This window comes from Amblyomma mixtum, chromosome 3, assembly GCF_055824585.1.
Source record: "Amblyomma mixtum isolate Tamu chromosome 3, ASM5582458v1, whole genome shotgun sequence".
In the NCBI taxonomy this organism is placed as follows: Eukaryota; Metazoa; Arthropoda; class Arachnida; order Ixodida; family Ixodidae; genus Amblyomma; species Amblyomma mixtum.
Genome location: NC_143014.1, coordinates 146,020,967 through 146,044,359, shown reverse-complemented (window position 1 = coordinate 146,044,359; position 23,393 = coordinate 146,020,967). Strand labels below are relative to the sequence as shown.

The window sequence follows — 23,393 nt, the reverse complement described above, 5'->3', positions numbered from 1 at the left end:
GCCTGCGTGGTGCTGTGCAGCGCAAGAGACCGGAGTTGAGGTCAACAGGAAAGTGGCGCATCAATCACGACAATGCTCCTGCACATTCCTCGCACTAAATTCACACTTTTTTCGCGAAAAACCAGACTGCTGTAGTTCAGCAGACTCCTTACTCTCCTGATATGGCCTCCTGTGACTTCTGGATGTTTCCCAAAATCAAGAGGCCATTGAAAAGAGCGCGATTTCAGACAAGAGAGGACATTATGGCTGCAACGACAGCTGAGCTAAACTTCATTCCGAAAGGGGCCTTTTCGGAATACTTCCAACAATGGCAGCACCGCTGGGAGAAGTATGTGGAGTCCCAAGATGACTACTTTGAAGGTTATTAGGTTTCCAACGCTCCAGTTATGCCAGTTTTTTTTTCTTCGGCAAAAGGTCGGATACTTTTCTAACAGACCTCGTATTTCTTGTTTACTTATTAATGCGAAAGTATTAGCTAGCTCACTTTCAAGGTCATGTCCGCAAAAGTATCCGCAAGAAAAGGTACCATATGTGATGTCACGAGCCGACGAGTCACGTGTAAAGAGGATGACATCACATCATTATTTACGCTAATTAACGTTATTAGGTAACGTCAAGACTAGTTAGTACAATTAATGATGATATCATATCAAGTCACGTGACAACGATGTAATGCGACGTCATATACCAGGTCATGGAACAACTATCTAATATGATGTCACATCAAGTCACGTTACAATGACGTAAAGTGACGTCATACCTAGTCACATGACAACTATGTAATGTGACGTCATAGAATTCATGAAAGTGTAGATGAAATCCCGGCGATGGCATCACTGGCTGACCTCAATGGGGTGGCAGCATTGCCAAGTATATATTCGTATCACAATTTTAAGCAACCGTTGGCATCATTTTCTACATTTTTGTTATTCTTTGTATAATGCTACCGACAATAGCCTTAATTATTTCATGTTCTATTTCATTGTTTACGTCATAGCTTTGTTGCATTTGCGTCGTACCATTTGTTGTTTTTTCTTAACATGTTGACCAGTTGAATGTTCTCATCAATACTAGACCGCTTTCTTGCTGACTTAAAAATAAATAAATAAATTGCCGAGCACCGCTACGGCTAAAAAAAGAGAAAAATAGCGACTAATCTGCTCCGCCACGAAAGATTTCACGCTTTGGAAGGGAGGGGTGGAGGGGGTAAGCATTCTGTGCGATACCGGTCCTCCACTACAGCACCTCTTTATCTCTTCCTTCTTTCACTCCCACCTTCTTCCCTTTCCTCACGGTGCGGTTGAAGTAGTTGAGGTGTCCACCGAAAAGTAAAACAATTACTACACCATTTCTTTTCCTCAAAAACCACTAATTCAAGAGATTATTTTTTTTTTATCCGTCGCGCTGGCTCAGTGGTTATGGTGCTCGGTTGCCGACCCGAAAGACGCGGTTTCGATACCGGCTGCTATGACAACGACGACAACCTCCCTGGAATCCACCCCTGTTCAAGGCCCCTTTAATCTTCCTTATCTATCCACTAACGTCCGCTAACGGAGTTCCAGATTCTTGGACACTGGCCGCGGCGATCGTCGGCGGTGAGGGCCTGCAGGCCCTCCTGCGGTTCTTGTGAGTGTCGGGCCTCCACCACAGGCTGTGACTTAGCCAAAGCTTTTTCACCTTCTGCTTTTTCTCTCTCCCGTTCCTCCCTCACCTTTATATCCCGTCATCCTTTTCCCCAGTGCAGGGTAGAAAACTGGTTTCATCTACAGCTTAACCTCCCGCCTTTACTCCTCCTCCTGTTGATCCCTGCCGCGGAGATCGAATTTCGATGGAGGCGAAATTCTAGAGGCCCGTGTACTGTGCGATGTCAGTGCCCCAAGTGGTCGAAATTTCCGGAGCTCTTCACTACGGCGTCCCTCATAGCCAGAGTCGCTTTGGTACGTTAAACCCCACAAACCAAACCAAACCTAATCTTCAGCACCCTGCCCCCAAGAGAGAAATTTTACATAGGCAAACCATGCTGAGCCAATTTTTTTAGATGAGAGAGGGAGAACCTTATTTTCAGAAAGGTTGGGGTCACGAAAAGGGGTAGTCCTCCCATCTCCATGATGGGCCTCTTCCTAGGCCGGACGCCATGTGGCCGACCGGTGATGCTGGCCGCGGCGACCTCTTCGGCCCTTCTCGTGGCCCGGAGTTGAACTTCCGGGTCCGAAATGAGTAGCGCGGCCTCCCACAGGGGTTGGCCGGATTGTTGCAGGCCCTCCGGCAGTTTTTCTCGATTGCACAAGTATAAAGTGAGTGGAGTATTTTTTTTTTCGGGTCCCCGCAGTGAAAATGTGCAGGAAATACATGGTCCAAAAGAGCGCCCCCCCCCCCCCCCCCCCACCCCGCCAACAACTTCCCGCTCCAAGAGTGAATGAAAATAGTATATGTGGCTTATACCCCAGGGGGACATTAGCCGCACAACCCTGACCATGTGAACTTCGTCTTTCACACAGAGCACACCAACAACCACCGGCTAAATGCGTCTAGGCAATGCAGAAGGAATAAGACAAGCGTACTACGTACAATTTCTGTGCCTCATATCGGTATAATATGAACATATCACCCCGCTTCGTTAGGATACCTCCACAGTCGCAACTATGTAATTATAGTAGTGGAGATATAATAGCAGCTCCTTTCTGGCACGCGTAATGTAAATTATGCATTCTTAGAAGCGTACGTAAATTTTGAATAAAACATAGCCTGTCTTTCTGCAGTGCATAGTTAATATGTATTATAAATCACGAGTTCTCATTTTAATGCTCTGTTCAGCACTCGGCACGTGACCATACAGTGCACGTGTTCTTCATCATCACAGTAGATCGGGTAGAATCTCCAGGAGGGCTTCTGGACTGCCGCCGTCCGTATCGCTACCAATTGGAACAATGGTGTCAAAGGTATGTGTGTTAGGAGCAACACGCCACGGCCTGTTGCTACACGATTCGATCTATATGTAATACGTGAGTGTCACAGCATTGTGGAATAACGTCTTGTGGTTTCAGAGTGCACTATGGTACTGCCTATTCATTACTGGCTCCTGCATCATTGCGAACGGGACGGGAAGTTGGAATAGCTGGCTTTAAACTATCGCGGATAATGTTCACGACAGTTCAGCGTCGGGTGAGCTGTGGACTGGATGGAAGAAATTGATATCGTGGGCACCGTCTCGAGGAAAACTTGAGCACTCCAGCGGGCGAAATGCATGCCGAGTAATGATTATAGGAGCAGCATTCTGCGTCAGTTGATGCAATGCGTGAAGAAACCCGTAGATGGAGCGTCATACCATGCATTACGTCAACGATTTTCAGCTGTTATAGTCACATCTACAGCGCCAAGGCACCGTTCATGTCGCAAAACCTAGTGGAACATCGAACATGCACAATAGTGAATGCTCACCCCTTCTCCACTATAATAGTGGTAGATTCATATAAAATTAAGTACCTAACCTCCAAATATGAGCACTGCATGACACAGTGCGCGTCTTTATTCCCGAGAGATGGCGGTCACAGATACAGCTATTTCAAGAAGTCTGCGGAGAGTTCGTTAGTACGGCCCGTCAACTAACCTTCAAACTCGAAACAAGGGCCACTGCAGCAGTCAGAACGGTTAGGGTTCTCTGCTCGTCTTCGGTCACTACCTGATAACATGTATGGTTTAGAAAAAAATTTAGCTTCGCTGTTCGTTGTCTTCTAGAGTTCAGTCATATTCCTCGGTAGATCACATCTAGCGACAGCCGATATAGCTGCGTTGGTAACATTGACAAAGCTTTTCCCAGCAGGCATCGCTCTTACGGACGGCAACACGTCGGCGGCGTCATCATTCCGCTCCGTGCCACTCCGGATTGTCTACCATGGCGTCGAAACGCGTTCAGGATGCCGGTGACACGTCAGGTGCTGAGAAAGAAGCTGAGAAGCCGATCAAAATTGACAAGTGGGACGGATCTGCTGTGCGAAATGCTCTGGACGACGCGGTAAAGAAGGTGCTCACCGAGAAATACGGCTACGTGGAGAACCACCGCCTTACCGACGGCCGGCTGGCCATCTGCAGCATCGCTGTCGGGGCTGCAATGTTTGCTCTTCTGTGGGACTTCTTGTACCCGTTTCCCGAGTCGAGAACGGTCCTCATCGCCTGCGTGCTCTCCTACTTTTTCCTCATGGGCGTCCTGACGCTTTACACTACGTTCCTCGAGAAAGGCATATTTCTTGTGGCGCTGCAAAAAGACAAAACCGGCTTCGACCCCGACAGTGTCTGGACGGTGAGTTCATCGCTGAAGCGTTTCGACCACATCTATCACCTGCAGATTCATTACAAGGATGGAAAAACGAAGAAAACACGCGAGGCCAAGCTGGAGAAGTCCATTGCCAGCTGGTTCGACGAAAACGGCACACTCATAGCCGACCTTTTTGATCCTGAAGTGTGCAAGCTACACAACAGCCTCTTGAGCGAGAAAAAGGAGAAGTGAACTGTTGTCCATATCTGATGCACTGTTACTGTTCCCTGTGGTGTCTGGGTGAATCAGGGTCCGGGATCTTAATTTTTTTTTCCTTTTTCCTAAGCCACCAATAAAGTAACCGTCATAACATGTTAGCGGTCTCGACCGTGCACCGAGTTGCGACATATACTTTTGTTTTCAAGGTAGCAAAGTGCGCCACTGTCTCATGTGGGCAACGTGTGCATCCGTTGCGGATGTATCCTTTTGTTTTCAAGGTAGCAAAGTGCGCCACTGTCTCATGTGGGCTACGTGTGCATCCGTTGCGGATGTCCGTGCTGTGCTTGATGGTTATTGCATTTATAGCCTTGTGTAAGTATCGCCTTACACCAACTCAACTTTTGTGTCTCATGCGTTTGTGCCTTTCAATCAGGTGACGTGTACTTACTATCGTCTAGAACAGGCATATGTTTTTACTTGCATGAGGTGATGTACTGAATGTTCAAAGTTAACGGAACTTGCATCTATGAGCCAGCTGGTTGAGGCTATAGCAGCTGCTTCACGTTCTAGAGTAATGTTTTGCTGCCATACTGGTATTCCTACCAATGAACACTGAACTAAAGTGATCACAGCAAAATTTCGATGGAGGCGAAATTCTAGAGGCCTGTGTACTGTGCGATGTCAGTGCACGTTAAAGAACCCCAGGTGGTCGAAATTTCCGAAGACCTTCACTACGGCGTCCATCATAGCCTAAGTCGCTTTGGGACGTGAAACCCCATAAACCAAACTAAACCAAACCATAGTTAGCCGGATTTGAAGCTTGCATTACGGATTTATAATGCAAGGATAGAAGGAAAGAGTTTGAACTCTGCTATTGTTAGCCCTCCCTTCTCTGTGCTTTTTGTACTGCGGTTACTGGTTAAGCAACAAGCATGACTGAGCTTGTGCACTTCTTTATTGTCCTTGACTCCTCTTCAAATAACTGAGTTGGTGAATATTTCAGCCTGCACTACTGTACTGGTTTGGCGTCAAGAGAAAGCCATGTTACTGTTGTGTGCGCTTGTTGTGTGCAAAGATAGACAGGTACAGGTAGAAAAGAGCAAAATTGATGGCCAGTAAAACAGTAGAGACTGGTACAACAGAGTGGCTAGATATGGAGACCACTGACAAGAGGGAGGGTGATAGAAAAACTTAGGGATGCAACATAAATGTGAGGGCACAAAACACTATGGCTTTAGTGTTTTTGCCTTTCCCTTGCCACTGTTGTAACAGTGCAGATAATCCGCATTAGAAGTGAGCACCAAGTGTTTGTCATTTGGTACGGTTGTAGAGGTAGGTGTACTTGAGGTGATAATAGTTCATGACCATTAATTTGCATGTTCTCATATGTTATGAGGTGGTGGCTATGCCACATAGTTACACTGTTGGCAATATCTTGAGTTGAGAATGCTTTTACTGCAACTGATTTCCTGAAAACCATGACTACTTTGTATTTCTGCCAGTATTGGATCGCGGGTAGGTGCAGCAATGCTACTCATGGCAAAGAATCCAAAAAGCAGAATGGCTTTCCAATAAGGGTCACCCAGGCTTCGCCATATTGCTTGCTGGACTCTTGTGTGCACCGGGCACTAGTGCAGTGGAAGTGACAGTGGAAGCTGCAGCAGAACCGATTAGAAACAGTCCAAAGAGGAGGTGTTTCGACATCATCCTCACCCAGTGGAAACGTATGTTGGAAGTAAATGTGTGTTTTGTTGCTCCCTGGACACAGTTGCTAAGCATTTTCATATAATAGCCTGTTAGCGTGAGGTATGGTACATGTCGACTGAGTTGCACCCTGTCTTAGTATTAGCACTTGCGTTTCAGCAAATTGTGTGCTGAACACAAGAGAGTAAGAACTGAATTCCTGTAATGCTTGGTTTAGCTTAGAGGACCTGGATAACTCTTTATTGTGAGTACAGTTTGTCTCCAAATGTTTCCTTGTCATTACTAGTGTGCCAGCAGGTATTGGAGACGAGTCTGCAGCGCACATGCTGGACACTAATTGGTCAACTATGTGTTAATGTTATGTTCTGCCCACTTCTATGTTGTCACCCAAATTCTTTTGTGTTAGATGTCAGTGTTATTGTGCTATGCCCTTCCTCTTGTCTTAATAGAAAATGTTTGTGAATGCCTTTTTTTTTCACCGTTCGAGAACAGAAACTGGCCAATGGTGCTACATTAATCTCAGTGACACAATAAACCATCAATGGTAAGTAATCGAAAGAGATGCTGGAATGAGCCAAGAAGTGCATTTCAGAATTCCATCAAAATGACTTAATATTGGCATATTGGCTTAATCAATGGCTAATGCTATTAGCTAAGCCAACATGACCATGCTGAAGAAAGTAGGTGGCTTTTATTTCTGAAAATACTGCCCAAATATGAACAGCCTTGCACAGGGCTGCATTTTTTCTTGAAAAAAAAAAAAAAAGCACCTAGAAGGACAAAATGGTATGAATGCATTCTTAACTCTTTGCCGTGTTTTGTGATGGCAAGCAAACAGGAGACCGCATGCTGCAAATATCTGAGGCACTGCAACAGCAAAAACTATGCTACAGCCTTGCAAGTACTTGAGGTGGTCCACTGAAAACCTGCCATACCTGATAGTTCAAAGGAACTTGAAAGTGAAATTTTTGTGATGGGGCATTGTGAACTTCCATTCATTACAGGGTATCAGAATAACGCACAGTATTAAAACAATCGTTCTACACTTAAATACAAGGTGGCTTTCTTGTGCCACTAATTATTCTCGGCAGTCTTCAATCGCCTTGCGTTCTTATGCTCGACACTTTAACATTGCTCCTCCATAGTAGTTTGGATTATGTGAAAGCCTACCTATGACCTTCCTTTTTATCTACTCCCCTTCTTTTCCCCTCCCTGTCCCTTTTATTTCCGCTAGCCACAGCTCAGGTGCTTCAAGCTTCGTTAGCTAGCAGGCTAGTAACAACTTTTCCTTCAGTTTTATATTGTTTTCAATAAACCACTAATCATAACCATGTCAAAAATCAATGTCTAGTACCTATCCCTTCTGTTTAGCTTCCAAGTATCAGGCATTCAACTGTGAACATCATGCACAACAAATTTTCGAGACAAAAAGAAAAAAGCTTTGACTGAATACGCCTCAGTCATTGAAGTGTTGTTGCTGCTTCGGCACGTATTTCTTTTTGGTAGGAACCAACGAGCTGCACTACAGACTTGTACAAATAGCATTTACTCAAGAGTGTTTCCAAGCAGCATTTCGTATAAAAAGGAACACAAGTACCAAGGCAAAAATGGCTTTTCACGGTTTCGTTGTTGATTTGAAACATGTGTCTCCTACATACCTTGCAGCACATACCCAAGATGAGAAAATGGAAGGAACACGCTGTACACGGATTGTACACAACTAGTTGTGATTTTTAATAGCAAGTCCTCAACATGTATTCATACATCTGTACAATTGTGTAAAAGCACGCATGCATCTTACAAAATGTGCACATGCTTTGGAAGTACACAGCAACTGTTCTTCACTGCAAAAATGGGTGCTGGTAGATGAGTGCCTGACAATCTAACATCAACTCTACCCAATGAGTAATTGCTCCATTCAAGGCAGTTAGGGACAGAGGACACACTATGCAGCACAAGTGTGTGCTAAACACCCCTGAGCCTCTCCAACAAATAAAGAACGACATATGGATGAAGTGAGTCGCATGCTCCGAGTATATAGGCCTCTCTTCCCAAATGCTTGGGTACCAGCTGACTTCGTTGAAAATTCTGCAACTGTTAGTTCGCCCACCTTGCTAATCGGCTCCGATAGTGGGTTTGGTCACACCACCACAGAAGGCAAAACATCTGTGGCATCTGCAGTGTCTTTGCTAACATGCTGATTGCAGTGGAAAGTTGTAATAAACTTTTAGAGCCCTGTTTATGGCTACAAAGGCACACGGGAGGCACGCTTGCTTTCAACAAGGATGTGCTTCAGTGCTGCAAGCATTTCAATTGATACATTCAGCTTTCCAATGACTTTGCTGTTCCTTGAGTCAAGCACTGAAAAAGAAAAACCCACAACAGCTAAGTTTATCACAAGAATAACTTACCATCCAGTTAAAGCAACATAACCAAGTAAAATATCTTACCATCAACATCTTCTTCAATAATGTCCTTTCCATATTTTACAATCTGTGACACACAAAGCAAAAAAATTGCACCGTGAATACAAGATGCAAAGACTGTAGTTTAAATGATGCAGCATGACTGCTGCATGCTTGAAGCATATAACTTTAAAATTTTCTCCGCTAAAGCCCAGTAATGGAACCTCACTGTAATGAAACCTGTAATGGATCAACATTAACAGTTGATCCAAATTTCAGCACGACATCAGCTATTAGAATGTCCCAGTTAATCGGATACAGTTATGGCCTGAATAATATGGAGCATACTTCAGAATCCTAACTCTTTCCTTGCTTCCACTAGCGGAAATAGGGTGGTTTGTCGTGTTTATGCGCACACATAAAAGGGGCACTTATTTGCATAAGCAGCAAACATTTTTTACAGGTAACAGGTGAGAGGAGTTCAATCGCCAAAGTGTGCTCCATATTCTGTCCACGACTGTGCACACAATGCACTGCATTTTGGGATGAAGCGAACAGTTTCCCAACCACTGAAGAATAATATCAATGGACAACACAAGAAGTGACCGCCAGTGGGCATTTGTGTCCAGCCACAGCAAAGCGTAGTGAAATGTCCCATGAACCAGTGTGTACATGTCATGAGAACATGTAACTATAGCTGCCATCTCAAACTTCAGCAAAACTCACAAGTGTGGATTTTTAAGCCATCGTGGCAGAGCAAATGGTGGTAAAGTGCTGACCAATGAAAATTGGGAAGAATTCATGGTTTAAGCATCTGTGCACTGCTCTACTGCCAGTGACAGCTATGTCACCTGGGCAGTTAGGATCGTTGGTGACATCACTGACAAAGTACTAACGTTGAAAGGACCTAACAGGATTAAAGGAGTAGCTGCACCAATGGTTAAAATGCCATATACCCTCCGTGTTCATCAATGAACTGTTAGCTTCAACAATGTTAATGTCGTTGTGAGCATGAATTTTAGGATGTCATTAAACAGTCTATTTGGTAAGATACAAAACTCACATTAGCGTCATGCATTTCCTCTCCCCTGTCCTTTCTTGCTATCGCTCCCCTCTATATACTCTCCTCACTATCCTCTCCTTCTCCCTTTCATTTCCGCCGGCCGCAGCTCGGGTGCTTAAGATATTAGCAATTGCCGCGGCCGGCAACACTCTTTTGCTTCACCTTTTTTATTTTTAAAAATAAACCACTACCACCACCATCATGCATTTCACAGCAAAGAAGTAAATAGTAAAAAAAAAACTAATATATGTTCTTTACCTTGGTACTCACATTCAGATTTGTTCTGTTATATGAATTTTTGAAGGCACAAATATGTTCTGGTGCTCTGTAAAATTCATATCACCAGGATTTTCCTACAACATGCCTGATTATAGGCTTTATAATGCTCATTACCTATTAAAATTATCCACTACTAGTCTTTGGTGCTACTTAGTTCATAAACATTCCATAGGTTGTGATGTACTGCGCATCAAGCTTGAGTACAATGACATTAATCCATAACCTTACATACATTATGCTTCCATTTACTGCTGATACAAAGTGACACTGAGTGAAGACTTGACTGTCTAAAGACCAACTGTATAAAAAACATCTTCAAAGTGCCTAAACCTAACCGAAAGTCAAGATAACAATGCTGCAGCTACTAATGAAAATACAGTGGCGTGCCTTGAAACACACAAACTGTCTCTACTAGCCTGAAAACAGTTTTGCAGAATTCAATGCTGCTTGCCTGTTTCAAATCAGTGACGGCAAAGCCAACATCCTGGCACTCGGCATCCTTGTTCTTGCCCAGAGGTTCACTCACCACTGTAAATTTGATGCTAAAAAGAGAGATTTTGCCAAGAACCATTGTACAAAGCAGGCCAGCTTGAAAAAAGGAATGACACATTAAGGAAATATCATCAACCATGCTTTGAAAACATTTTTGTAGCTGCTCAGGAGTAGCATGTAATGACTTCGATCAGTGATGTATTCACATGAAAACAAGCCACCTTTATGAACTACTAACAATAACATGCACATCTGGGATAAGTACCAATGCAGCCTGAAAGTTACATTTATGTGTTTTATTGCTTATTAAAGATTATATTTATAGATTAGATGACAAGGCTGCTTGGTGAACTTGCACAAAAACATGGAATGATCACTAAAAAATGGGTACTGCTGCTTTGCTTTCCATTAACCCTCTAAACACCAACCATGAGCTGTACTACTCATGGAATTTTGTACCAATATAGCCCGTGACTAGTCATACTCGCCTCGCCCGATGTTGCGCTGCTCCCACCACCAAAGACAAGTTACGACCAGCAATTATGTACTTGCAATTTTCAATACTAGAGGGCAGTAGTTGTCCAAGAAAAAAAACTCGTTTTGCACTTTTAGCATGTTTTAAGCTTCACAAAAGTCATTTCATAATGGCATCACACATAAAGAATGCCGGTGGTGGCGATGTCCCGAGAAAAAGAGCTGCTTCTTGGAGCAATTCTGATAGCAGCGTTGCTGATGATTTGGAATTTGTTTCTGGCAGCGATTGTGACTTCGTTTGCGAGCTGGAGACATCTTCAGATGACGACAAGAGCTTACTATGATACGTTTTGAGAAAAAGCTGCCCTCAAGAGTAGCTTTCTTTTATTAAAATTTTCATGTTAATTCTACCAATGAAGTAATATATGTTTTCAGGATCAGAATTACATGGAAAAATTATGACTACTTGAAAAAATTTGGCAATTTTAATATGTTTTTGGGGAATTAATTTGGCAGTTAAAGGGTTAACTGACATAACCTTGTTACAAAGTGCAATGTTCTTCAGGCCCATTACTTTGTCACGTAGGTTATAGAGCTTCATCTTTGGCACAGGCAACACAAAATTATGTTAATCTGAATAGGGCTACACAATAAACAACATTTCAGGAAACAGCAAAATAGTACAGTACTTTTGTGGCAGTGATAACAACGATACCTACAGCCATTGAAAATTGTTCTGTTACATATAGCATTAAAATCAGAATCTTCCTCCTAAAAGCTAGTCTACCTTAACCTTGGTGCTGCTTACAATAGGGAACCATACAACGGTACTAACATGGCACTGTTGGGGTTTTTAGATGACAGCATTGAGGCCAAGGCTTCCCTCCTTTCTTGATGGCGAGTGGCATCAAGATGAACAACTGCAAGCCATGATGACATAGATGAAACGCTTGAGTCCCAATGTAATGACATGCAGCATAATCAACCACAGAAGTTTCAAATCGGTGATAAGATGGCATGTAAACTCAAGAAAACAAGCACGAGGGAGTAAAACTTTTGAAAATGTGTTTGAAAAAAAATAAAAAAAATAAAACCAGTATTCAATTTATGCAGTTTCAGGTGAGCATGACTGGTGTCAACAAATGAACAATTTTATCTTCATGAACTGATAAGTATTAATTTCTCTTCTCTACAGTATCACTGATGCTACGAAAGCAAAACTTAAAAGCTCACCCTTCCTAAAGTTGAAGGCAATTCGTTGTGGAGGTTTGGGTTTTGGCAAAGCAACTGGAGTTTCCAGTTCCTCGGGAGAACAGTCAAGAAACTGGAACTCAACAAAGACCATCTCAACTGACTTGTCTCTCAAGACTGCTGCACCAGGCAGAAATCCCAGATTATTCACTGAGAAAACCGCCACATCTGAAACCTGAGGAATAAGCAAAAAAGGTAATTTCAGTAACATTTCTGTTATCACTGGCAACTTTCAATCTGCAAAAACAACCTGCAAGCTCGTCTAGAAGCTCTGCAATTAGTGCTGCATGGAAATGTATAAGTGCCCTTTATAGGTACATACTAACTTTGAAATGTCCCTATTAAACCACTCTGAGTCAAGCGAAAGAACTAGTGCTACATGTAATAACACTGAAACAAGTTCAAAACAACAACACGCCAATTGCACTAGCTACACAAAACTACAAGGCATGCAGGGCAAATATCTTAACTTTCTATGAGAGTTTACAATATTTAGAGCATCCCCACAAAACGTTCCGTACTTGTCTCATTCTGTTTAGCACAGTCAAAAAAAGCGACAAATTTGTTAAGGCTGATTGTTCAGACACATTCTTTTTTCCTACAGGCCACTCAATTTCAGCTACGACCATAATGAATTGATTAGTACTACTAGGCTTGAGAAGATATTAGTGCAGCTCTCTTTAGTACAACAAGCATGCCTTGGTACTTCAGCTTGTTGCATCTGTCATATTTCCTTTCACACAACTGTATTTTTAGTGTAAACAGCTTAATTAGCTGCAACACCTGAAATGTAGTTAAAAGCAATGGTTGATCCTGCTGTAAAGAACTAAGGAAGTATAGAAGCTGCACAAAAGGCACTTTCATTTTACAATGTGTGAATTACACCTAATGAGCTATAAATAACATTAGGGTCAAACCAGCAGGCAGCCCTTTCACCCAACATGACAAGCAACTACCACTCATGCTTTAGAGTGTTTCTTTTCTGTCCATTTTTGTGCTACAGCTTTCTCAAGATGTACTATATGATCAATCTATTCACACAATTATCCAGTTACGACCATGTTAGTGTCAGTACACAGTGCAGGAACTCAAAATCAACTGATCTGCACACCACAACCATGAATGGGAAAAGTACCCAACCTTAAATGTGCCACTCCTCTTCAGTGCAGGTGTTTTAACAACCACTACTTGTCCATTGCTGAACTCTTCAATGCTCTGGCTCTCTTCCACAATGCTGCTATTCGCACCAGCAGTACTACTGTCCGCTTCTGGTTTTTGGTCTCCGCTGTCTTCCATTCCTGTGGACAAATTATTCATAATGTCAAGCATAGTACTCACCATGCTCAACAAGCTAAGCATTTTACTTTTAGGGACTATGAACTCAACTCTTGAAAATTCTGCTTCTTTAGTACAATTTAATATTTTTTCCTCATAATTATCTGAGCATTTTTTTTTTGTGTGTGTGGCAACATGTATTTTTGTCCGAGGATTTTATAACTAAAAATCAAATTGGATCCCATATTTTTCCACTACTTTGCATTACGGTTTAAGGGTGACAACAGGAACTGTGATTCATCTAATGTCGCACATCTGTTGAAGAGTCTGCCAATCCAGCTTCTGCCAAAGGCTCTTAAAACAACACGCTGCAAGACATCACACTGTTTCACTTTTATGCGGCTCCAAGGAACGCAACTTAAAATTACGTTTTCCACATCTGAGTCTTTTCTCAGTACCCTGCATACCATATGGTATCATTTCCTGCGATACAACCCTAATAGTCACTCCTTGACCTAGTGTCATATATGATGAATTTTGCAGGCGGTTTTACTGCTAAAGCGGTGTTATTGTACTGCCCCCCCCCCCCCCCCCCCCCCCCACTGTGAACCTGATGTCTGCTAATGTGAAGAGCCACCATCCTTCACTTCCACTCAGAAGCAGCACCACCCCACCCACCTTCACCCTCTAAAAGTGCCATTTACCACCAACCCACCTATCTCCACCTTTTTTGCAACATATGACATAGCAACGTATGACATGGCACGTGCCCTCAAAGTTGCACACATCATTGCGGACTTCTGTAGGAGCAATCCCTTTTTACTTTTAAACATAGCCCATTTTCCTACTGAGCCGACACATCTACTTCATGAACTTGCAAAGAAGGAACAAAAATTTGGACATGCCGTATATTTTGTTGTATACACTACACAGACATCAGTCTTTAATGCTACACATAATCAAAATTGTAACACAATTACAAATGGGGCAGAGGTAGAGCGTGGTTATCAACTCTTGTATCTTGTTTTATCATGCATCGAATATTGCTGTCACAACCATTCTATAAAGCTCAATCAATCAAATCACTTCTAGTTAAGGGAGGTCTGCTTCTGCTGAAATATGGAGATTTTTAACCCCAAAAAGGTAATTCGTAAATCAAGTTGTTTTGGAGGATAGTCAGTCCCTCTAGGCATGTCTAAACAGGCCCAAGGAAAAAAAAAAAAAAAGCTTGCTGAAAAAAAGCCAGGCCTTTCCAACAGATTGAATCACTGAAAGGCACAAGAAAATTTTTGTGCTCAAATAACCACTAACCATACCTTAACACACTTCAGGCTCTCATCTCAAGAGGCGTTTTTTCTTCACATGCTATGTTGCTATATTTGCTGCAATTTCATTTTATTTATGCTCCAGCTTTTTTTTTCTTTATGCCTTGCACCATCCATAATGCAATGACACGCTAGAAGTTTGAAAATATGTTTCTCTACTTACTTATTAACAGCAGTACACACTGTTCTTAAACTTAAATAACTGGCATTCTGCATATTACACAACAACCTGTTTTCACACATTCTACCCTATATACTCACGTACTCAACCCACTTGCATAATGAACCCACTCCCCTACTTTTGCTGTCCAGGATTTGCTTTTCTTTTTTTAACCTTTAGCTTTCTGTAGCGGGTTTATCAGTTTTTGCGGACAGCTGTCCGCAGATGCAGACCTTGGCAGCGCGCCAAGATGCTGCCCACCCATAACATCACAGCACAGCATTATGGCCATAGAGTTGTGGCGTGCTTGTTTATCTTTTGAGGAGAGCTCCCGCCAGAGGGGTGTGGGGGGGGGGGGGGAGAGATTCCCGCTCGGCACGTTGTGCCCCTAAGCCAAGGCTTCAACATTCTTATTACACACTTATTACACATTACTACGTACAAAAAGCGCATTTGACCTTCAGGACCGGTGTTCAGCAAGTTTGCTTTATCTGGCGCCACTGGCCGGCGCAGCCCAGTACCACAAGATTGTCAGATTGCATCAAAGTGATCAAAGTGAATGATGCTAAACTCCAGCGACACAAACACGTCTGACCGCCCACATTTGCTGATGGAAGGATGGGCGGCCCTATATGAAATTCCTACCCTCCCAAAAAAATCTCTTGAAACTTTTTTTTTTCCTGTCTAATGAACCCTCCCACCAAACTGATGTCAACTTTTCTGGAAAAAAAGTAGGCTCATTATGCAAGCATATACGGTACATAAAATTTGAACTGCATGACAAAAAGTTAGCACAGATTTCACCAACTGTTTGAAATAAATGTTCCGGTTCAAAACAAGCTTCCATGAACTTTGAGTGCCAGACCTTTACTCTCATTTGACACAAAAGGTTTCAGCAAATTATCTGAAATTTAGGCGCTCAAGACATACCGGTGTAGTTTCATTCAGTTGCACAATTAACTTGCATGAGAAAAGTGTGCACTCATATAAACCTGCCAAAAACAACATACACTACAACTTTCAAAAGCGCAGCTCGAAGGCCAGTCAGTGAGATATGTGAACACAGTAAACTGTGCTGAAAGACAATATGAATGAGAGGTGAAGTAAGGACAAGTGCTCTCCTATGCTAATCCACCTTCATTTTGTCCTTCAATGCAGTTTCCTTTGTTAATCTGGAAAGTGCCTAGCAAGCTTCATATCATCTGACTGATCACCAACATTTACTGCAATAAATACACTTTACATCAAAGAAACTTATAATCTTTACTGCAGTAATACACTTTACATCACAGAATCTTATAATCTTTAGATGACTCTAAATTTGTTTCTTTCACTGATTCATTGACTGATTAATTATTTTGCACCAGTGGAGTCCAAGGTGCACCATGGAGGTGGACTCTGTACCACCTGGAATTCTCTAATGTGCATCAAAATTTCAGTACACAGGCATCTTTGAATTGCACTATCTCTAATGCAGCTGCCTTGAGATGCAGCTGTGCTATTTGTGTGGTAAAAGCACACTCCATACTAACCTCGGGTGCCATTAGCTGCACCTGCAGATGACAGGCTGGACACAGATGTCAAAGAGCTGCTCTCAGTGGGTTCAGCACTCTCCCGGTTTCCTTTTCGTGAGCTCTATAAAAGAAAAGGATCAGAAACACATTAAGAAAAAATATATTTTCTTGGTGACAATAACATGGGTATGACCACTGCACCCCTTCTTGCATAAGCAATGCCTGAAACTGAGTTCATTCCCATCATGCATACAGGGTGCAAGTTCCACCACTGGAGGTACTGGCACAGCAGTGGTGTGATACTGTATTAAGCATATTATGTGACACCGCCTCATTAGAGCAAGGGCATGCACAGATAGGCGGTCATCTAATCATGTAATTTTGGTGCATTGCCTTTATTCTCTTGCTGAGAAACACTGTCTCCTACCATTAACCATTATTTACTACAGTGAACCACATTGTTAACTGTCATCACAATGCAAAGGTTACTCATTTCTCTTAAGAAATGCCATACTGTGGAAAAGTATACACACCAGATGGACTGAAAGTCACAAAATGATGCGACACTCTTCCAGATATGAAGTGGCACAGGGAGTTGGAAGGCAAATAGTAATGCAAAAAAACTGAAAATTGGTTTCTGAGAAAAGGAAATGGCGCAGTAATTGGCTCACATCTCGGTGGACACCCGAACAGCGCTGTGAGGAAAGGGAGGAAGGTGGGAGTGAAAGAAAATAAAAAAGAGAAAGAGGTGCCGTGGTGGAGAGCTCCGGAATAATTTTGACCACTGGGGGATTTTTAACGTGCACTGACATCGTACCGCACAGGCCATAGAGTTTCTTACTATTACCTAGAGGGAAAGCTGACAACCCGTCTATGAGAAGAGTTTGCATGGAGGCCCCTCGAGACCACTTCAGCCACCATGGGCGCTCAAAGCATCATGGGGCGGTGAGCTACCAACTGCAGAACTACACCTTTTGGCCAAAAAATAATAGAAAAATAAAGCTGTTAGATAACTACGAATGTCCTAACATTCAATATCCTGCCTGTAAATTGCAACAAACAAGCAGAAAAGCATTTAAGTGCAAAGTTCGCCCAAAATAAGGGATGGCTAGCTCTCCTATTGGCCAAGTAATGAACACTACAAAAACTAATATTTCGTGATTAACAGGCGCACTTTTAAAAGTAAATACGTTTAAAAAAAAAATGTTGCTGCGTAAACACTATAAGAGGTTTTTAATGGCATTTCAGAAAGGTGGCGTCGTGTGTCGTCGAGTTTTCGCTACTATGACTTTTACACATTGCGTTCGCGCGAAAGTCGTCGGCGCACACACGAACAGCGTTTTCGGAATGAAACATCTTAGTAGTGCCACTCCGTGTTCCCGAAAAATTACGACTGTGCCGCAACAAGTAGCTCACCGCCCCATGATGCTTTGAGTGTCCATGGTGGCTGAAGTGCAGCGCCGCCAGCTTTCCCTCTAGGTAGTAGTAAGAAACTCTATGGCACAGGCGCACCTTTTGCGTCCCGCCTCCATCCAAACCCGGGTGCCGTGGCCGGGTTCGAACCCAGGAACTCCGGCTTAGTAGCCGAGTGCCCTAATCACTGGGCCACCGCAGCTCTGAGCTGTTATTAATGCTTCTTTTCTTTAGCATCCAAACCTAATTGCCTCAAAGCAGTGATAAGACAGCAATAAATCTTTGAAGCTGCAATCGTCAGGGTTTAGTTTTCTTGTACTGCAGGATACTAATGCTTTATACTGAAGTCCATGTTTCTACTAACATCATTGTCACTGATATAACCACACTGTTCACATCAACCACTGCAATTAGCTACTTCCTCAGAACACATACCAATATCTTCTTGCGTTCATTCATAGCAGATCTTCTTGGCTTCTGAGGAACTTGCGAGTCTTTTGACTGGCCACTGGTCGTTGGCGAGAAGTGTAATGTGGCAGCTCGCTGCCGAGCTGATGGTACTTTTTTTGGTTGGTGAATTGCATCCCTCTAAAATCAACACAAATACACAGATCAACACATACTGTCAGTGAACAGTCCTGTTGGGCTGTGAACAAAAGTATGTTCCATTTGATCTGCAACACACAATTAAGCTTGCTTTACAATGTAGTTCATGCCCTGGGGTGCTAAAAAGCTATGCATATAGCTGTCAATTCAAAAAGCAAAATTCCCTGAAATGTTCTGGCATGTTTGGTGATGCTAGCCAATTGGCAAGTTGCATTTCATTTTCTCACGAGGTTGATCAATAAGCACCACACTTCTAGTGAGCACATGCAACCTAAATTTGTTCGGCATCTGCTCATTGCGGCAGCCTGATTAGAATGCAAGTTTGAAAGGTGAGAAAACCTACTAGTGGCTCATAAGTCGCAATCAATAGAGCATGCACATTACATTGGTTAGAGAGCATGTTATTTTCTGCAATGCAACAAAATGAAAAGAGTAGTAAAGGAGAGATAAATGTTCACTCTATTAACTCTTACAGGGATGCAACGAGACCTCTTAAATATAAGTAAAATACTACACTGCAAATAATATGAAAAAGAAAGCACAATTACGTCACACGTTACCAAGCGCAAACTTACTGATCTTGCTCTAGGCACAGGCTTTTTTGGAGGGGTGTATTCTTGTTCCCACGTAATCTCGACATCCACAGAACCAGCATCTTCTCCCCAGGGCTTCCAAGAAACAAAGAATGGTAAAATTTTTTATGTGAATTTGTTTGAAGATTGCTAAAAATGGAAGATACTATCATCAGCAATGTGAAAGAAAAATATGCAGATGTGTGCTGGTGCGAGTCAATCGTAAGTCAGTGGTATGCAGTAATGCGGCATGCCTCCAATTTGTAAAACAGCCACTGGCATGTGATAGACTCGCACTAGAGTATGCTCAAGCATTTTGTTAAATACTACTCACAACAGTACGCACAACTTACATGTTACAGTCATGAACATCAGAACATTTTGTAATGTAAGGAATAAACATTAAATGGCTGAAGAATGCTTGTTACCCTGAGGCCATTTTTATAGCACAGTGAAGAGTGGCATTAGCGCCGCAAAGTGCTGGATCTGTGATCTTTTAAAGCAGTGTAATTGCCTGTGCATGATTACAAATGACCAGGGGTGTGCAAATATTCGAAAATTTAAATAGTTTGCAAGCAGCATTTTCTATTCGATTTGCATCGCACGAACCTTCTAAACATTCATAAATGATTAACTTCTTGTTCATCTAAGCTCACAGCAAAACATCGTGAGATTTTTAAACAGCAGTACATTAAGCTTGTCAAGAGTCAGTTGCTGTTTCCTCATAGAATCGACTGCCAGCACCATGAGGCACGTCACTGCGTCGTGCCACGATGCAATCAACAGCTAGCTGTGAACCTGACTAGCAGCGATTCTCTCGGTATAGACCACTACGATAGCTGTATTCGATTCAGCTGTGGCTCGCTGCACCACCTGCACCAGTTTGAGGGGCACTGCACCAAAGCCCTTGATTCACAGCACCCTCTGCACCGCTGTCTGCGATTGGTTTGGGTGCAGCTGTGGTGCCGCTTTGGTGCAAGGAACCATGGCGCCAGCTGCCAAGGAGGTGCAAAAAAGTTGTGCACGTGCAGATGGCTTTCAGCAGACGACATGCAGACGACGCTAACACGCTCGTAAATATTGAAGATGAATTAAGGGAGGTCTTTGCTGTTGCCGACAGGTCCGATGTCATTTTGTGAGAAAATGCCAGTGAAATCTATGCGACAGCAGGTAGCTTTCTGCATTTTGTGTTGTAGCTGCCATGTTGTGACAGGCCATCCGTGTGCGTTTGAGTCACATATTTTTTTTTTTTTTTTCTGACGGCGCAAGAATGGTGTGTGGGCTATTGACAAACTACGGGCAGGGTGAATCCGAGCGTGTTTTGCAGGCGCCGGTACCTTTGTCTGCTGCGCTAAGCACCTGCCAGGTCGCCGCTGCCAGGTCGTTCTGCTGTGACTACGGGGACGTTGAGGCTCATGCTAAGCAGCGAGGAAGCCCTCTAGTGCTGCCGAAGGACTGTTTTTTTAAATCCCTGCTCATCAAGAGCTAAATGAGCGAGGCGGGTTCTCCACGGTGATTTGGGGGCGCCCTCCCCTGGGCGTCAAAAAATATGCAGGGGCCTTGAAGCGCGGCGAAAGTTCTAACATCTCTCTAGAGAGTCTGCAGACCCTCCTCAATTCGAAATTGAAGCAGCTTGCAACCACGCTTTTATAGTACTTCGGAATTTGACTGCAGTCGGTCCAAACAGTGAGTTGTGGCAAAAGACAGCACGGAGTCGTGTTCCTCGTATTCACTGTCCGAAGAGTAGAAGTACTCCACAACAAGGGTCAACCACGGCCAACTCCATGGCCGACTCAAGTCTCGTTAGGCACAAAAGCGACCGCACATAAAAGATACACGCGAGAATTGAACAACTCCACGGCGAACAGACGACACGACCTGCCTGCACGCTCTAGATGGAAATTGTCGCACCTATGCGATGGGGCGCTGCTGACGCACTGCACCTGCACCATGGAACTGGTTCTGCATCGTGCTGGCACCAGTGGCACAAATTATTTGGCACAAAGCAGGGCTCCACATTAGGCATTCCATAGATGTCTCCATTACAGTTAAATGCTTGAAAAGCAGCCTTAAAATATTTAGTTGTTTAAATAAGTAGGATGTTTACTTTTGTTATGTTTTTATAGGGTTCAACGTCCCTAAGTGACTCAGAGGGACACCGTAGTGGATGTCTCCAGATAATTTCGACCACCTGCGGTTCTAACATGCACTGACATCGCACAGTACACAGGCCTCTAGAATTTCGCCTCCATCGAAATGCGACCACTGCAGCCGGGACCGAACCCACGTCTTTTTGGTCAGCAGCTGAGTGCCATAACCACTGAGCCACCACAGCGGCTAAGTAGGATGCTTACAGTACACCTGTTCCCCTTCTTCAATAGCAATTAGGACAATGAATTTAAAACCATACACTATACTTACATTAACAAGGGGAAAAGGTCCACGCAGTGCCTGTCCCAAGGTCAACGGAGACAAAGGTATAGATGCTTTTCCAATGAAAGAACCAGGCTCAGCATCTTCCTCATCAAAAACCAGTAGCACAAAGCTCTGCACAGAAAAGTTTTCATTGCAGAATCTTATTTCTTTGTTTCATTGAAAGCAGGAGTTAAAACGAATGCCTCCACACTAACGCTGTGAAGCAAGCAGCACTGAAATGCCAAAACTCTCACAGCTTGTGTTGATAAGAATTGTTGCATACATAAATAAATGTGCTCCAGGTCAAATAGTAGTTAGCACATGAAAGAAATTTGCTGATAAAGTCATAGAAAACTGCTCTACAATGTCTAATTGAGCTGCTGATGACTCATCGAATGAAGCCAACTATTGAAGCTCGAAGGTGAGAGACTTTACTATTCAGAAGGCAATCAAGCAATTTAGTTATTCCTTACTTCAGTGGGAACCAAAAGCCTGGGCAGTGAATACAGCAGACTCCCACTGAGACAAACTTGTCTTAAGGTAAATTCTAAGATATGGTGAACAATGTGAGATCATAAGTTCGTTCTCCAAACACTTAGTGTAAAAAATTAGCTTGATATGAGCTGCTTCACAAGTTTCTCAGTTGAAACAAAATTTTGCAGCAAATGAACCATGGAGGCCGCACAGCATCTACACAACACTTCCAGGGCAGGCAAGAAAGAAGTAAAAGCTTCTCCACACTTTCGTGCCTAGGAGAGTGTAGCAGGTGATGTGCATTGCCGCCAACGAATGAAAAGGCACATGGTCACTAGGTGCATCTGCTCGTAGACTTGAGGCTTAAACGACTATCTGAAATACAGATGGGAGCCAAATTTTCTGCTGACGCAGTGTTACACCTTTCACCCGCCTGCCAGAGGAAAAAGTAGAGCGCAGAGATCTGAAATGGCCAGATCTCCACATAGCATGTGTGTCGCCTGCCACATGTTGCCTTTGGTGAACAAAAGGGTGGGGAGCACCTGCTTGTGGAGCTAGCAAGACCCATGCTGTAGAAAAAGTGATAAGAGGAAGAAAAGAAAAGTTTGCAATATCTCAAAGTCCGTACCATGCAACTAATCACCTGTACACTTTCAAAGTGCTTGCAGCCTAAAAAAAAGCTTAAAAAAATGAACAGAAAAGGCAGTCACTGCTAAAGAAAAACAGATGGCAAAAAAAAAATAATGACTCGTGCCTTTTTTTGAGCAATATCCCCTGAGCTTCTGTCATGCCCTTACTCGAATGCTTTTGGTCATGCATAGTGCAATAAATGTTATTTCTGCAACTACCTTCTCATCGCATCATTTCATTCATTTAGGGAGTAATTACTCATTAGCATCCACCTAAGTGCAGCCATATATCTACAAAGAGAAGCTATACAGCTCTCATGAGCTTCCCAGTTCAAAATACTATACTTCCACCTCACCTATAGACATTTTGTGCAATATGCAGCTAGGCTCACTCAGAAGACTATGCTCAGTTACACCACACCACTGTGTGTAGAAAAGTAATTCAGCGCTACTTATTTCAGACGAACACACTGACAGACATGACAGGACGGGCACTGTATGTAAGTACGTATGTATGTCTGTCTGTGTGCTCGTCTGAAATAAGTAGCGCTGATTTGCTTTTCTAGAAACAATGCATCATCAACTAGCCCAACAAAGTGTTTTAAGAGAACACCAAGCCACTGGCTCTGATAATGGCACTTGAAAGTATATGGACTATCAGTACATGAACTCAGCCATTCATTGTCAACTGTCACATTTATACAAAAATCGCCAGCTACTTTGGCTGACCAGCTCCCAATGTGCTGACCAGCTCTGCCTGCACTTTCTTCTATGAGACCTCACGCAAACAGTGCTGAATGCCACTTTTTTCTCAGAAACCTGCCATATATAATGACTTCAATTGTTGAAATAATCAGGTGAGAAGTGCTAA

At 43.1% G+C, this 23,393-nt stretch overlaps 2 protein-coding genes across 6 annotated transcripts in view; one reads left to right on the top strand and one right to left on the bottom strand.

Annotated features, from left to right (window-relative positions):
- Window positions 1-2,847: 2,847 nt before the first annotated feature.
- On the top strand, window positions 2,848-4,650 carry Spase25 (Signal peptidase complex subunit Spase25). 2 transcript variants are annotated; one of them, XM_089581447.1, is made up of 2 exons: window positions 2,848-2,939; window positions 3,818-4,650. In XM_089581447.1, the coding sequence occupies exons 1-2, from the start codon at window positions 2,928-2,930 to the stop codon at window positions 4,502-4,504; spliced, it is 699 nt and encodes a 232-aa protein (XP_089437573.1). In that variant the 5' UTR covers window positions 2,848-2,927; the 3' UTR covers window positions 4,505-4,650. The 2 variants fall into 2 exon arrangements, with proteins under 2 accessions (XP_089437573.1, XP_089437574.1); XM_089581448.1 differs by having other exon boundaries at window positions 2,913-2,939; window positions 3,821-4,650.
- A 3,235-nt stretch (window positions 4,651-7,885) lies between these two features.
- Window positions 7,886-23,393, bottom strand: part of LOC149352284 (protein fantom-like) — a 57,816-nt gene continuing 42,308 nt past the window's right edge. For all 4 annotated transcript variants that reach the window (XM_089581442.1, XM_089581444.1, XM_089581443.1 and 1 more), the window contains 10 exons: window positions 21,426-21,551; window positions 19,008-19,100; window positions 18,262-18,414; window positions 16,432-16,534; window positions 13,280-13,437; window positions 12,122-12,314; window positions 11,724-11,808; window positions 10,374-10,464; window positions 8,626-8,668; window positions 7,886-8,536 (listed from right to left, as the gene is read on the bottom strand). In XM_089581442.1, the coding sequence (XP_089437568.1) occupies window positions 8,421-8,536; window positions 8,626-8,668; window positions 10,374-10,464; window positions 11,724-11,808; window positions 12,122-12,314; window positions 13,280-13,437; window positions 16,432-16,534; window positions 18,262-18,414; window positions 19,008-19,100; window positions 21,426-21,551 (1,161 nt within the window). In that variant the 3' untranslated portion in view covers window positions 7,886-8,420. The remainder of the gene's footprint in view (window positions 8,537-8,625; window positions 8,669-10,373; window positions 10,465-11,723; window positions 11,809-12,121; window positions 12,315-13,279; window positions 13,438-16,431; window positions 16,535-18,261; window positions 18,415-19,007; window positions 19,101-21,425; window positions 21,552-23,393) is intronic.